The following is a 15,000-nucleotide window of genomic DNA, read 5'->3' on the forward strand; positions in this document are numbered from 1 at the left end:
TATATATATATATATATATATATATATATATATATATATATATTTTGGTTTATAGATCATAGACTCGGCAATTATCTTAAAAACGAAATAGGATCTGAATATTTTTTTGTTCAAATGACATAGATAAAATTCTAATTGTTAAAGACACTTGGTGTCAGGTGTATTAATAATTATTATTGTTGATTTATGTACCAGATTTTTACAACTGGAACCGTGTGAAGCTCAGATATTGTGATGGAGCTTCATTTGCTGGAGATGCCACTTACGACAATGGGGTAATATTTCTAGAAACCAAAAAAATTTGTTTGCTTTTAGTTGTTGCCCATTTGTAGCGTGCTCCTGCATGCTCTTGGTTACTTTGTGCTTTTTAGTTCCAAATATCAAAATGGGTCCAATCAAACTTTTGAGCAAAACCCTTTAGTTCTTGGGAATCGGGATCCTTCTGCTTTATTTTTTATTCCCCCAGAATTTTACTAAAGTTCTGCAGTGATTGTTAGTGGAATTTTGGAGCGCCCAGAAATTATAGCCACATATGCAATCGTTCACTTTTCATATTGGGCGGTGGTTCAACCTTAAAAGGGTGGTAGTTTAGAGGCTTTAAGGCAATTTCGATATGATTAAGTAAACGTTAGGGTAAGTTCGACTTTTGCAACAACAATTTTGTATTTAATTAGTGTAAATTACTTTAAATCTCACTTAAGACTGAATTAATTTATAAATCAATTAGACTTGATAAAGTTAGAGTAACATTTATGGCGATGACTCAGTTTCATTGTGAATCCGACAATCACTGCAAGAAGTGACTATATGTTGCACTTTATAAAAACCATGTCAGATTCTTTTATCTTTTCATTTTTTCTTCTTCTTTATTTCCTGGGTAATATGACAGTGTGGCCCATTTGTATAGTAGAGCATTATAACAGTTCAAATTTATTCATCTAAGAAAAAAAAACAGTTCAAATTTTTCTATGTTTGTTATTTCTTTGAGCAGTCAACATAAAATAAAACCTTATCGTTGTTGTGATTTACGGTAGAAGTTTGCATATTGGAATGACTAAGTGATTAACTTGTTTTTCTTTTTTCTTTTTTCATAGTCGAATTAAGTGATTAACTTCAATCCTTTTGTGTGTTTGTGTAAAACAAATGACAGACGTCACTGCTTTATTTTAGAGGGCAAAAGATTTGGGAAGCAATTATTCTTGACCTTCTACCAAAAGGTTTGGGACATGCGCGCAAGGTAAAACTCAAACCTCGGTGGATTTATTGATCTTTTCCTCTTCAATTTATCTCTCTAAGCCTCTTAGACATGATTCGCGGTTAGAGTTGGCACAAATCCAACACAAAATTACTATGTTATGTTTAATGAGTCTGACTTGGTTAATTAAATTAAATGAGTTATGGTTGACCTACTTAGTCTTATAAAAATATATAAGGACTGGTAATTTTTGACACGATTCACGAACTTGACACAAACTCAACATGAAATTTGCAGGTTAAGGTCAAGGATATGATTCGTTTAATTAAATAAGTTGAATTATAACCTTATGCATATACCTTGACATTACTCAAACACAAGTTGCAACTCTCACTACAAAAAACCTTAGAATTAGGGACATCTTTATTGTGACATCTTAAGGCCAAAAAAACGTCTCTAATTAATTAGAGATGCTCAAATAGTGACATTTTGTAAATGTTCCTAATTATAATGATTATAATTAAAATTAAGAATGTTTAAACAGTGAAAATGTCTTATTTTAGAAGGGGCCATGTTACTATTCACAACGGTGAACGACCCCTGTGAGTAGGGTCGTTTACTGTTCAAACGCCCCTCTCAGAAGGAGGGGTTGTTTGAACGGTGTTGTAATGTTTAAACGACCCCTCCTTCTGAGAGGGGTCATTTTACTATTAAAATGACCGCTGGTGGGGTGGATAAAACCACCTCATAAACAAATGTCCATAACTCTTAAGGTTTTTTTAAGTGTCTTAGTGGCAGTACTTTTATCTACACCCAATACCATGCTCGGTTGGTGGTTACCTGACACAAAAAAAATTTGATCAAGATTGATGTGAACCTTAATAATAATTTAAATAAGTATTGATTGGTTTTACTTTAAAAAACAAAAAAAAAAAAAAAATTATTAACTCCCTCTCCCCTCTCCCTGTAGGCTTTACTTTCAGGTTGCTCTGCTGGGGGTTTAGCATCCTTTCTACATTGTGACAATTTCACCAAGTACTTACCAGAGAATGCCAATGTGAAGTGCTTAAGTGATGCTGGATTTTTTCTTGACGAGTATGCATGTTTGCTCTTGTTCAATCAATCTTAAATGCAATATAATTCCATCTTCTTTGTTTTTTACTGAAGAAATTTTACTCTTTTTAATTTTTTTTTTGCCTTTCCTTTTCTACAGAAGAGATATAAGTCTGAACAGCAGTATGAGGCTTTTCTACAAAAAACTTGTTTCTCTACAGGTACGACTCTCCACTCATGACTTACATTATGAAGCACTCGTTTTATGTGTATAAAACTTCAGTGCACTTCTATTCTTTGAAGATGTAAATTGCTTAAATTATGGAGTCTGGACATTGCACATATGCAGTGTAATGTTTCACGTATAAAACTTTAAAATAAGCATTTAACATGCTAAGAACTACTAATTTGACCTGAAACAATTCCTTTGATTTGGTTGAATCATGTACGCTGAAAATTATAATTACTAGTAGCCAGATTTTCCTTTCCTTTCCTTACTCTTCTTTTTTTTCATGGACTTCTAACCAAATTATCAATGTCTCAAAAGACATCATACGCAATTCATGTATATATATATATATACTATCACCCATTGGACCCATTGGAAGCTAAAATCTTATGCCTTCTAATGACAGCAAACTAATTATATGTCATTGCGATGATAATTAACAACATATGACCTAACCTTTATATGAAAAACTTAATAAAATCTTCCCATCACATACTCGTAACCTTGATTAGAATTTCAGGCCTACCTATGTTGAGTCATATTCCTATACAACTAAGGTGTATAATGCTCAAAACTTAATGATCACTCACTAACAAGATATTGGGCCTACATGTCTATCATTATAGGTTAAATAGTCAACCCGTTTTAGCAAATATAAAAATCGCAATCAGTGAAAGCTCATTATATCACATAGCATTTTAAATGGCTCTCTTTTTTCCTGAATTTGTTACATCATTGTGATGATTACCTTTCCTTAATACTTTACTTTTGACCAGGGGTGGGCAATGATTTTATTCTTATGGTCAGTAAGTGCATGATACCCATGAGATAAAAAGTAATGAATTTATCATGATGTAACAGTCCTAAATGCTCAAATAAAATTCTCTAAATAAAAGTTAGGACAAAAGAAATACTCTGTATTGATATATTGGACAGCGGTGCAGAAAAAGGAAATAATGTGGTTCCTTTTATGACAACAATCATAGCAAGTACTGAATTTCCATTTGGTTTTTTCAATATACATATATATATTCAATTGTGAGAAGTGTGTGTGTATGTATGACAGGGGGTAGAGAAGAATCTGGATAAAAACTGCACCAATTCCCTCAATTTGCCTTATTTGGTATGTTGCAGAGGTCTTCATTTGTGGCTGCGTTATATAGCTTATATGTTTCTGACATTTATCTCGTTATGGTGCAGTGCTTCTTCCCACAGTATGCATTGAAATACATTACCACGCCATTTTTTATCTTGAACTCAGCATATGATGTTTTCCAAGTAAATATTTTCTTCTACCTTAGTTGATTTTATATCTAATAGATTTCTAATGAACAATAAGTAAAACTTTTAATGTTGACAGTTTCATCATATATTGGTGCCACCTTCTGCTGATTTGAATGGACAATGGAGTCATTGCAAGCTGAATCCAGCAGCATGTGATGTAAACCAGATAGAAACTTTGCAAGGTTGCTGACCAATTCATTCTTTCAGCAAATATAGACCACACTTGATTAAATGGCATCAGAATTTCAGGCTTTGCAAAAGAATTATTAAATTTGTTGTATTTGATTTCTTCATTCTTGTTCTCTGCCCCCTAGGTTTCAGGCGGGATATGCTTTTAGCATTGAGAGAGTTCACACATTCAAGAAGTGGGGGGATGTACATAAATTCATGCTTTGCTCATTGCCAGAGTGAGTCACAAGACACTTGGTTTGGAGTGGACTCCCCAAGAATTCACAATAAGGTACTTAAACTTAATTACACCAATTTATTTATTTTCCCACAACCCAAATAATCAAACCCTGTATACCAACCCAACCTAATAAGCAGAGAATGCTAAAATTCAGGAGTGGTCTGTTTAATACATTTACATTTTTATGTTCAAACATGATTTGGAGTAAGATCCGATCTAATCAACATACAAATTTATTATTCTTTAAAGAATAATATTTTTTAGTAGACTGTTATACGACTACCATATAACTTGATAATGTGGCGGTAAAAATAAGCTATTAAATCAGCACTTGTTAAAAAAAAAAAAACCAATTTTCATTGTCACGTCATCCTAATTATATGACAATCATATAACAGTCTAATGAATGACATTACTCTTATTTCTATTTGTTTTTGTTGTTTAGTTGTAAATCAGCCATGTGTTACTTCCTGCCTAGAAAAAAAAGGAAATGTGTTACTCCAAGCCAAATTATCAGTTCAATTGAAATGATTAATAGTACTTGAGTTTCAGAAGTGATTACCAACTTAGCTATTTGCAATTATCTTTCCCAGACTATTGCAGAAACAGTTGGTGATTGGCACTTCAGCAGAAGCGTAAAGACTAAAGAGATTGACTGTGCATATCCATGTGACAGTACCTGCCACAACATTATACCAGGTGATGTCTTATGAGTTTCAATTATGGTTTTTTCTTTTTAGCTTTATTTGGAGCACAAGGAGCACAAGGTGTTCTTATTTCTATTTCTTGTGTAGATAAGTTATTATTTCCATTAATCTGAAGCAAAGGGAAATATTGCAGGTCAACAATAAGATTCACATTTTGGAAATGACAAAGGAGTTTGTTTCCACATTCAAGGAATCAAGGGATAACGCAAAGAGCAATTCTGACACAATGAAGACTATACCATATATATAAATATGTGTCTACAACAAGATCACAAATGAAGAGGAAAGATTGTACATGTACCACATTTTTTAATTCAATCAACCAATAAACTGCCACTAATTGCAGTTTGATTCTTGAATGGTTTTTGTATTCTTTAGAAAATTTAGAGAATTATGATATTTATGTAGTTATAATTCATGAAATGAATCAAACTCCTCAAGTTATATTGAATGTGATTAAAAAAAGTAATTTTATCTGTTATTGCATTTAGAATGCATTGAATTGGACCACCATAAGCTCTGCTGGAGTGCTGGTAGGTGAATATATTAAAATATTTAAAAGGCATAGTATTACATTTAATTGTCCTATTTAAAAGACAGTTTTTTTTTTTTTTTCTTTTTTGTTTGTTAGTGTCATAAAACTTTCTGACAGAAGTTAAAGTTAAAATTAAGAGATAAAAATTGGTCCTAATATCTTCTTAAGACATCCAAGAAGTATAGCTCAAAGTGTCATGTAGCATTGGACAATATGACTTAATGAAACAAAAAAAAAAAATCATTTGTATTAAACCTAATTTGAATTTGTTAAGTGAAGTTATGTTTAAAATATGCATATTAACTTTAGTTGAATTATTTAAAGGTATAATCAGAGAGAAAGGGAGGAGAGAGATGGAAGTCCATACTCAACTCATTAACAGTGGACAATGAAGAAGAACAAGATGGTGATACAAATATACAGTGTGATACCTTTTATTATGAAAGGCCATTTGTATATGCTACACTAAATGTCTATCTAAAATAGTTAATTCATACTACTTTTTTGTTTTTGTTAAAGGCTTTTCAAATACATTATACATCCTATTATTTATTTTTTATCTGTAAAATTTAAATATTCCTTATTTGTCTTTTTTTTTTAAAAAAAAAAAAAAATTAAAGAGAGAGAACAATTTTATTAAAGAGAGAGATTGAAAGAAATAATTGTACTGCATTGTGCTACAATGCTTATCTAAATTTAGTTTCAAAGAAGTAGCTCAATCGGATGAGGGTTACGCTTTATAAAGCGAAAGTTATTAGTTCGATTTTTTTTTTCCTTTTTCCTCCATTTATGCGGACATGTTAAAAAAACAAAGTACACTTTACATTAGATAATAATTGATATAGCTCATTGGATTTAGAGTACTTATGAGAGTTTCTATCTAATTTTAGATAGCAATCTATTTTAAGGAAAATTACACTTTACCTCCCCCTCCCAAAGTTTGGGGGTAAAGTTTGTGGTTTTTAAGATCACTATTGGATCAAACTTGTCAAATGATTTAGTAAAAAAAAAAAAAACCTGTGACTTTTATTGTTATCTTAATTATCTTAATGGATTGTTGTCTTTATAACATTTAAAATTTTTTCTCTTAAAACTAAAATGAGAGTGCCACCTAGGTTCTCCCCCTCCTCCCCTTTTTCTCCTTGGTTTTTCTTCCCCTTCCCTCCCCGCCTCTTCCCTCCCCCTCTTTTTGCCCTTTTGCTTGTCTTTGTTTGTTTTTTTGTTTTTGGCACACTTTGTGGGTTCCGTTCTTGGGGGATTCACTCAAACTACCCGTAGTTTTTTTGAGTGCACCGCTTTGTCATCCACCGTTCACTGTCAGGTCTGTTATTGCGCCCCCCTCACCGCGTTTTACTGGCCCTATTCGCTTCCAACGCCAACTTCAGTTTCCGGCAAGCACGCGATTAGCCTTTCTTCCGGCCGTCGTCATCCGCCTAGTGTGTTCTTGTTTTTTGGCTTTATGGTTTTTTTACTTTCATTTTCCTTGTATTTTTCGATTTCTGTTGTTTTTTCCTTTGTTATTTGTTCCTTATTTTATATTACCTGTTGTTTTGTTGTTTGTAATAAGGCCATATTCTCTTGTTGATCCGTGGTGTATTTGTTTATGGTCCAAACCCTTAGGCTGTGGATGAGATCTATATTCTAGCTTTCGGGTCGAGGAGGAAGAGTTTCGGTATGAGAGTTTTCTACTCCTAGGTTGAGGAATAAGAGCTACCTATGCATTAGAATGAGTTTGTCTAGAACAGATCTGTAATTATATCTGAAAATTAGTTATAGGTTAGCGGATTTTGTTTGAGATTAGGATGGTTGTATCTTTGATATTTTGTAATCTTGTAGTTTCGGTTATGATTGCTTCAGAGCTTTTTACTCTATATTGTAAGAGTTTTATGCTCGTATTATCTTTAAATGAATGTGATTGAAATGTTTTCCTAAAAAAAAAAATAAAGGATTGTTGTCAAAGACAAAAAAAGTGTCAAAGTCGGAGAAGTTGCCCAAAAAAGACAAAGCCAAAGAACTACCCAAATACGAAAAACAGGACCAAAAAAATATTATTAGGTAATTAATTTTCTACCTTTATTGCCCACTGCGATTTCTTATTTTCCACAATGGCAATGCGATGGTGTTCTTCCTCGAATCCCCGTACATGAAAATCAATAATGTTATCACAATAAGAATAAGAAAAAAGAATAAGTTCTCCCCATCATGCAGCCTAAAAAGAGAGAACTGATGCGATATTCTTTGTTGACACGATTACCTACCGATCCTTTTACACAAGAAACATTTTATTTGATAATTACAAGACTATAATATAATTAAAATAATGCGATAATAAAAAATAAATTATAATTTTAATTATACAGAGATCAATTCAATAATTGATAAAGACTATCACATTCTTACATTACTATAATATAATTAAAATAATGCGATAATAAAAAATAAATTATAATTATAATTATACAGAGATCAATTCAATAATTGATAAAGACTATCGCATTCTTACATTATCAAATTGTATCATCGGTCCCACGCGTTGATTGGAATTCCTTGGCTTTTTCACAAAGGGACATGGATGTCATTACGTTACGTGCAAGGACAAACACTGTAATTTCACCCCAAACGAGGGCCTGGCCACCCACACCACATCCAACTATCCAACCAAACCCACACCCGCCCGGCGCCCAGAACTAACTCTCCTGACTCCTCCATTCCCCGCAGCCCAACAAATAACAAACACGCTGACGCTACACACCACCCCCGCCACTATCGGTGAAATTACCGAACCACCCTCTCACGAAAAGCATGCAAAGCCCAACATTAGCGAAACTCACCGTTTTACCCTGCACCCCACCCGCGTCGCGGCTTTTTACTACAGCATTTCTCTCACTCATTATTAGAAGGCCCAGCACAGCAGCAAGAAGAGCAAGAAAGAGAGAGTGGGGTGGTGGTGGTAGCAAGGTTAGGGCGATGCCTAGCTCTTCTATTGGTGATACCAGCGGTGACGATAATGGGCGTTTGCGTAACTTCAAGCTGAACGAGTCGACCTTCCTTGCCTCCCTCATGCCCAAGAAAGAGATTGCCGCCGACCGCTTCATCGAGGCTCACCCGGAGTACGACGGCCGCGGCGTCCTCATCGCTATCTTCGGTATAAATCTGTGATATTTCTGTTTGGATGAAAAGAAAAACAAGAGAAAATTTTAAAATTCTAGAACACGTATTCAGGAAATGAGGCTGTCAACGGGAGGACTAAAACTTGATTGGTGAATTGAGTTTCAAAAACGAAAAGGATTTCTTTTTCAAATTCAGTGAATTTAATTCTTAGTATGTATTTATAAGATGCTAATCAAGAGAAGGTAGCACCTTAAATAGTAAAATCCAAATTTGCTGCACATTTTAGTTCAGGGAGGAAACAATGTAGAGAACCTGGGACGAATTTTTTTTTTTTTTTTTTAGAGTAGGTGTAAGCGTTTTTAACAATACGTATTGTGGTTTGACTGTTCCATGTATTTATCATAGCTATTGAAATGATAAGAATGAATTGTTTTCAGATTCTGGTGTTGATCCAGCTGCGGCTGGGTTGCAAGTTACCTCGGATGGGAAGCCGAAAATCCTAGATGTCCTTGATTGGTATTTATTAAGCTACTTGAGCATAGAAATGGTCTTTTTGAATTTCTTCTAGAAAGACTGACAGTGTTTGACCTGGTATTTTCTTTTTTCAGCACCGGGAGTGGAGATGTTGATACATCAAAGGTGGTGAAAGCTGATGAGGGCGGTTGTATTCGTGGAGCTTCAGGTTGATGTTATGATATTAGCATATAGTCTATGGTTATTAAGCACAAATTTTTTGTTGTTTGGTGTAGTTCAAAATCTTAGTCAACGGAAACATTTTACTTGATCAACGAAAAACGAAGCTAAGTGGGCAGAAAATATTTTATGCTTTTAAAGTTTCTCTCTTTAAGGCATTACTATTCTAGTTCATTGTCCACCACATCGATGTTGGTTGCCGCTGCCCTTTCATTGCTGTCTCCTCCCTCCCTCCCCCCCTCCCTCGTTGCCATTTTTGTCTTCTTCATATGCTATTTTGCCTACCTCGGTCACCTCTTGGGCAAACCTGTAGACAAACCCATGGAATCTGCCCCTGCCTTGTTGGCTTCAAGATCCTTAAGGTCGCCAACATGTTGCAAGGCTCTTGCTGTGTGCTCCTTATTGATCTTTCTCGAAATGACCAAAAAAATGTGCACTGACAATGCTTTCTACTTGTTCTCCATGGTGGTTGGCAACATTCTTGACGTTGCCGCTGGGTTGTGGTGGCCGGCAGTGAGTGGGATATCGGGTTTGTTTATTATTATTAATTTTTTTTTTTAGATAATGGACTGGCAGTTGTGTTGGTTAATGATTTCAACACAAGCCTAATAGCGTATAATGGTTTCAGATAATTTTTTTGGGGTTTTAGCCAAACAGCAGAAAATTAATAATTTTTTGACAGCAAATGTTGTAGGTCAAAACAAAAATAGTGTTCAACACTTTATAGGCTGTAATTAATTATTGTATCTAATTTATGAACGTGTGGTGGGAATTGAAGGCTATGGCAAGTAAGGATCTTTTGTTCTTGTTGTAGCCACGAAACTTCCCACTAGGAAGTCTCTTTCTCAAACTCTAAAACTTAGTTGGATCATTGAAATGTACAGTTTAGGGTTTTTTTACTGTTCAAAATGTGAGAGAACGGTTGAGGGGGAATGGAAAGTCCCTAATCATACTTTTATGCTGATCTACTGTAAGTTTGGCATGCAAATTTTCTATACGTGCGTGAATTGAATACTCGATACAGCCTCAGCTTGTATAATGTGCATGACCTTTATAGATGCAAGATATGTGGAATGTTCCCTGATGTACATGGCAGAAATATAAGTTCGGATCGCCTTATCAATAACTGCCGGCCCTTTGGTGGCCTACTTCAAATACTATATGTTTTTTTTTTTTTTCTGGGCCATCAAATTCTGTATCTGAACCCTATTCTTCACACCTGGAGCATTTCCTCTGGTAAATGGCAGAAATAATTAATTATGCCTATATTTTACTCCTATGCTGTCAACTAGTGAAGGATCTTTAGCTGCTAAAGGATGTTGCTTCTTTGAAATTTGGAATGGGAACATCTCTAGATTTTGAGCCGGGTTCTGTTCCTGAAACTATCCTGCCTGGGTTTGAACAATAATTATTGCAGGGGCTTCTTTGGCTGTCAATTCTTCATGGAAAAACCCTTCTGGTGAATGGCATGTGGGTTATAAGTTGGTGTATGAGCTATTTACTGACACATTGACTTCTCGGTTGAAGGTAAGCCTCTTATGATCCATTTGGTGGATTATATGAACTGCACTCTTTTATCTCAAGCCTTACTCTTCCCCCCTGGCCCCCCTTTTATTTTGACAGAAAGAAAGAAAGAAAAAGTGGGATGAAAAGAACAAGGAAGAAATTGCTAAGGCTGTTAAGCTTCTTGATGAATTTGACCAGGTGGTTGACTATCTGCTTGTTAGTTTTTATTAACTTAAACTTAGATTTGAAGTATGTATATCTTAGTCACACAATTTGTGCTTTTACATCACACTGAGAATATTGTGTTCACAGGAGTGTTAATTAATTTGTAGAACTTATTGCTGCATTTTTTTTTTCGTGTAGAATTCGTCTTCCTGTGGACTTGGATTGTGTGAGTCTTCACGTATTTGATTTTTGATTTTTGATTTTTTTGTTTTTTGGGCTGCAGGTTCCTTTACATTTTGTACCTTTCATCCATTCTTGCTGGATTGGAAAGATTAGCTTTTTTCCATTGTTTCACGTAAAGACAAGCTATGATAATTTAAGTAGAGTTTGTTTGGCATTTAGAGACACCGTTCATTCCTTTGGTTAGCAATATAGAATGATGGAATATTGTAAAATTGTAGGTCAAATTTATCTATCAGATGATAAAAGTTTGTAGAAGTTTATTTGCCAACTATTCAACTATCATGTTTCTAGATATTTTTCACTGTGCTTGCATTGCATGCTGTGTTTCTTCTCATTTTTATGTAACTTACTATGATATTATCTTTCTAGAAACATACTAAAGTGGAGGACGGAAACCTGAAAAGGGCTCGTGAAGACCTCCAAAACAGAGTTGATATTCTACGAAAGCAATCTGAAGTGGGTGCCAAGTATCTTAATTTTTTTCCCCCAAGTTTCCATTGTTACTAAGTTGTGATGTTTCTATGTTGTAGAGCTTTGATGACAAGGGGCCTATCATTGATGCTGTTGTGTGGCATGATGGAGAAGTATGGAGGGTTGCTGTTGACACACAGAGTCTTGAGGATGACCCAGATTGTGGGAAACTTGCTAACTTTGAACCCCTAACTAATTACAGGTATCTTAGGTTACTTGTGACTGTAGTATGTGTCCAGAAGATTCTTCATTAAGCAGAAGTAGGAAGATGATGAAAGGAAGTGAATGTAAATATAAAAACATGCTTGACAATGTTCATATAAGTGATATGCATCTTCCATTTCAGCATATCACTAATAGTTTCTGCTATAAATTGCCTGATAATGGTCTTCAATGGCAATTGTATAAAAAATTCTTTCATTTTTCTTCTTTTTCCAATAGAGCACCTGAAATTTGCCTTTTCTGATCTGTCTTCGGAGAAATGAAAAAGAGAAGGGGTAGGAGTGTGTTTGCTACTAGTTGTCTGGAAGAGGTACAATTGAAAGGTGTACTCTAGGTTATTGAAATGCTATGTGGTAGACCCTCCTGACTCGCAGAAACCATGAATAATTACAAAGAAAGAGGAAGGGGTTTCCCCAACAGGTACTTGAACCACAAAATTACAACAAATAATTTACAAGTGCAAATGAATGCTAATAACCTGATAAACAGCTAAATGAGAATGTGCATTTCGGAAATAGATCCTTGTCTTTTATAGTATATGCTCATTTGCCAAATATTCAACTTTTGAATGTCCTGCCCTTGGAGTTTTTGTACCGCGTAGCTTGTGACATTCCAATGATCTTCCAAATGTAATGGAGATAAAAAAATATATTTTATTTAACTTGGGACGTTGAAAAGATAAACTGACCCCCTAGAAAACTATACACGTTTCCTCTTACAGTCATAGTTTAGTCCCTTTGCCAGAGTAGGATGTGTCTCCTATGGTATGATCCCAAGGTCTTTGGGCTTAAATAATTATGCATTAAAGGGATAAGAAGTCGTTATTTGCCATCGTCAAATTAATAATGAGACTTGTCTAGTAGGCATTAAAATTCCTTACTTGCAATTATTTGAAGCCTTGTCCATTAGGGACTAGGAACTTTGGGAGGTCTATAAATTGTAGTTCCCTGTCACTTATCAAAAGAAATAAATTGTAGTTCCCTGTGGGCTTATTATTTAAAAAATAAAAAAATTAAAGCTTTTTGATATGATCTCATGATTTTTGGGTTGAAATATTTGTGCATTAATAAGTAGGAATTCTTGTCCATTGGGGATTAGGAGTTTTGAGAGCACTTATCAAAAAAAAAAAAAAAAGGAGTTTTGAGAGCTCTACAAATTTTAGTGTCCTATGGGCTTATTATTCAAGCAGTAAAAGTAAAACTGTCTTAGAGGGTTAGATCATCTCAAAGAGATCTAGGAGTTTAGATCCCCTTGAAGTGATCTCTCTTTTCTCTTTTTCTCCTATTTGATTTATTCATTTACAATTCATAGAACCCTAGGGTTCTGTTAGTTGGTATCATAGGATTGGCCTGGTGCATGCCATGGCTTCCGAAAACAATTTTCAATGGATTGATGAGACATAGTTGGAGGATTGAGGCAAGAATTATGGGCAAGGTTCGATCATGTGTTTGAGTAATTGAAGGGTTTTTTTTTAAAGGATTCAATCAACAAATCTTTTGCCAAGAGTTGTCAAGAACTTGGTTCTGGCGCGTCCGCTATTTCTTTTGTTGGTGGTTCGAGTTCCTGAGTTTTTTGGGTCCCTTTAGTTCTTGGTGTTAAGGGAGGATGTTGCTGATGGTGTTTTGGAGTGGTTGATGCATTAGTATTTTGAAGGCACAATGGGCAGGTTCTTTGTTGAATCAAAGTTGTTTGACTACTTTTCCATCCATTCTAACTTCTGACACTGGTAAAGGAGCGTTTTTGTCACAAAAATGGTAGTTTGGTGGATCTTCATATCACACTTGGCAGTTTATGGAGTCAACTTGAAATATTGTGGTAATTCATGGGGCTTAAGTATATATTCCCCTAGTTTTTAGCAATTAATTATGTATTCTTGTTTGGTGTTCTAATTTTCAATTGTCTATAATTGGTGATGTTGGAGTTTACAGATCTTACTATTTGAATATTTTTAACTCTATAGAATCTAAATGTACAGGATTGAACGGAAGTTCGGTGTGTTTAGCAAATTAGATGCCTGTACATTCGTTGTTAATGTGTATGATGAAGGGAAAATTTTGAGTATTGTGACAGATTCCTCCCCTCATGCCACTCATGTTGCTGGCATTGCGACTGCTTTCCATCCAAAGGTACCATCAGATAATCTCATCTTATGTTTATCCATCCACTGCAATTTTTTTTCTTTTTATACAGTGTGAACCCTTATACCTTCTAATGTATGTGATTGTTTTTAGGAGTCCTTGTTGAATGGTGTTGCACCTGGAGCACAGTTAATTTCTTGTAAAATTGGAGATTCACGCTTAGGTTCCATGGAGACAGGGACTGGCTTGACTCGGGCTTTGATAGCTGCAGTGGAGGTGCGTTATGGTTTATTTATATTGACTACATATTTATCTACAATGAACATTTGGAATTTTTTTTTGTGTTTTGCTACGGAAGATAGCACTGTGGTAACTTTGTGTGTGAGCCTTTTTTTCTGGTTGTGGGGGTGGGGGTGGGGGTGGGTTTGAAGTGGGTGTTTGTGCGTGTGTGTTTTTACTGTATTATGCACTGCAAGTGAATTACATTCAAGATTTGTTATGTTATATAATACATCTTAACCATGGTCAATGATTTTTGCAGCATAAGTGTGATCTCATCAACATGAGCTATGGAGAACCTACATTATTGCCAGATTATGGTCGATTTGTTGACCTTGTTAATGAAGTACCAAATTTTAACTCAGTGAACTCATGTTGGATGGTTATTTTTGTTTATTATTTTCCTTCTTTTGTCTTTCATGCTCTCTAATATGCTATAAACATCTGTTGTTTTTAAATTTAGGTTGTGAATAAGCATCGTCTGATATTTGTGAGTAGTGCTGGCAATAGTGGGCCGGCATTGAGCACTGTCGGTGCACCTGGTGGTACTACTTCAAGCATTATCGGAGTTGGTGCTTATGTCTCTCCAGCAATGGCTGCTGGTGCTCATTGTGTGGTTGAACCTCCTAGTGAAGGGCTTGAGTACACTTGGTAATAAACTTATTTTGTCTGGCTCTGAGCTTTAACATGAGTTCCCTGCTTTTGCTGCCTTTAGGTCTCTGTTTTGGCTTTTAAATTTGAGCGAAATATAATGGGCTTAAATTGCATGCAGGTCCAGCCGAGGGCCAACGGCTGATGGAGATCTTGGTGTCTGTGTAAG

At 35.1% G+C, this 15,000-nt stretch overlaps 2 protein-coding genes across 3 annotated transcripts in view; both read left to right on the plus strand.

Annotated features, from left to right (window-relative positions):
• Positions 1-5,254, plus strand: part of LOC132182406 (pectin acetylesterase 9) — a gene marked incomplete in the record, with an annotated part of 6,395 nt that extends 1,141 nt beyond the window's left edge. The window contains 9 exon segments of the mRNA XM_059595645.1: positions 1,151-1,237; positions 2,166-2,290; positions 2,409-2,469; positions 3,544-3,600; positions 3,678-3,755; positions 3,838-3,943; positions 4,076-4,221; positions 4,764-4,869; positions 5,011-5,254. Coding sequence (XP_059451628.1) covers positions 1,151-1,237; positions 2,166-2,290; positions 2,409-2,469; positions 3,544-3,600; positions 3,678-3,755; positions 3,838-3,943; positions 4,076-4,221; positions 4,764-4,869; positions 5,011-5,021 — 777 coding nt within the window.
• A 2,942-nt stretch (positions 5,255-8,196) lies between these two features.
• LOC132182344 (tripeptidyl-peptidase 2) overlaps positions 8,197-15,000 on the plus strand; it is a 56,374-nt gene continuing 49,570 nt past the window's right edge. The window contains exons 1-12 of one of the 2 annotated variants that reach the window (XM_059595562.1): positions 8,197-8,557; positions 8,961-9,039; positions 9,132-9,205; positions 10,634-10,743; positions 10,840-10,920; positions 11,500-11,586; positions 11,661-11,803; positions 13,799-13,949; positions 14,055-14,177; positions 14,443-14,526; positions 14,644-14,831; positions 14,953-15,000. The exon at positions 14,953-15,000 is cut by the window's right edge and continues 127 nt beyond it. In XM_059595562.1, the coding sequence (XP_059451545.1) occupies positions 8,215-8,557; positions 8,961-9,039; positions 9,132-9,205; positions 10,634-10,743; positions 10,840-10,920; positions 11,500-11,586; positions 11,661-11,803; positions 13,799-13,949; positions 14,055-14,177; positions 14,443-14,526; positions 14,644-14,831; positions 14,953-15,000 (1,511 nt within the window). In that variant the 5' untranslated portion in view covers positions 8,197-8,214. Of the gene's footprint in view, positions 8,558-8,960; positions 9,040-9,131; positions 9,206-10,633; positions 10,744-10,839; positions 10,921-11,085; positions 11,114-11,499; positions 11,587-11,660; positions 11,804-13,798; positions 13,950-14,054; positions 14,178-14,442; positions 14,527-14,643; positions 14,832-14,952 lie in introns of those variants that run through there. The other variant, XM_059595563.1, reaches the window with a different exon arrangement.

The sequence above is a fragment of the Corylus avellana genome, chromosome ca5 (genome assembly GCF_901000735.1).
Source record: "Corylus avellana chromosome ca5, CavTom2PMs-1.0".
NCBI lineage: Eukaryota > Viridiplantae > Streptophyta > Magnoliopsida > Fagales > Betulaceae > Corylus > Corylus avellana.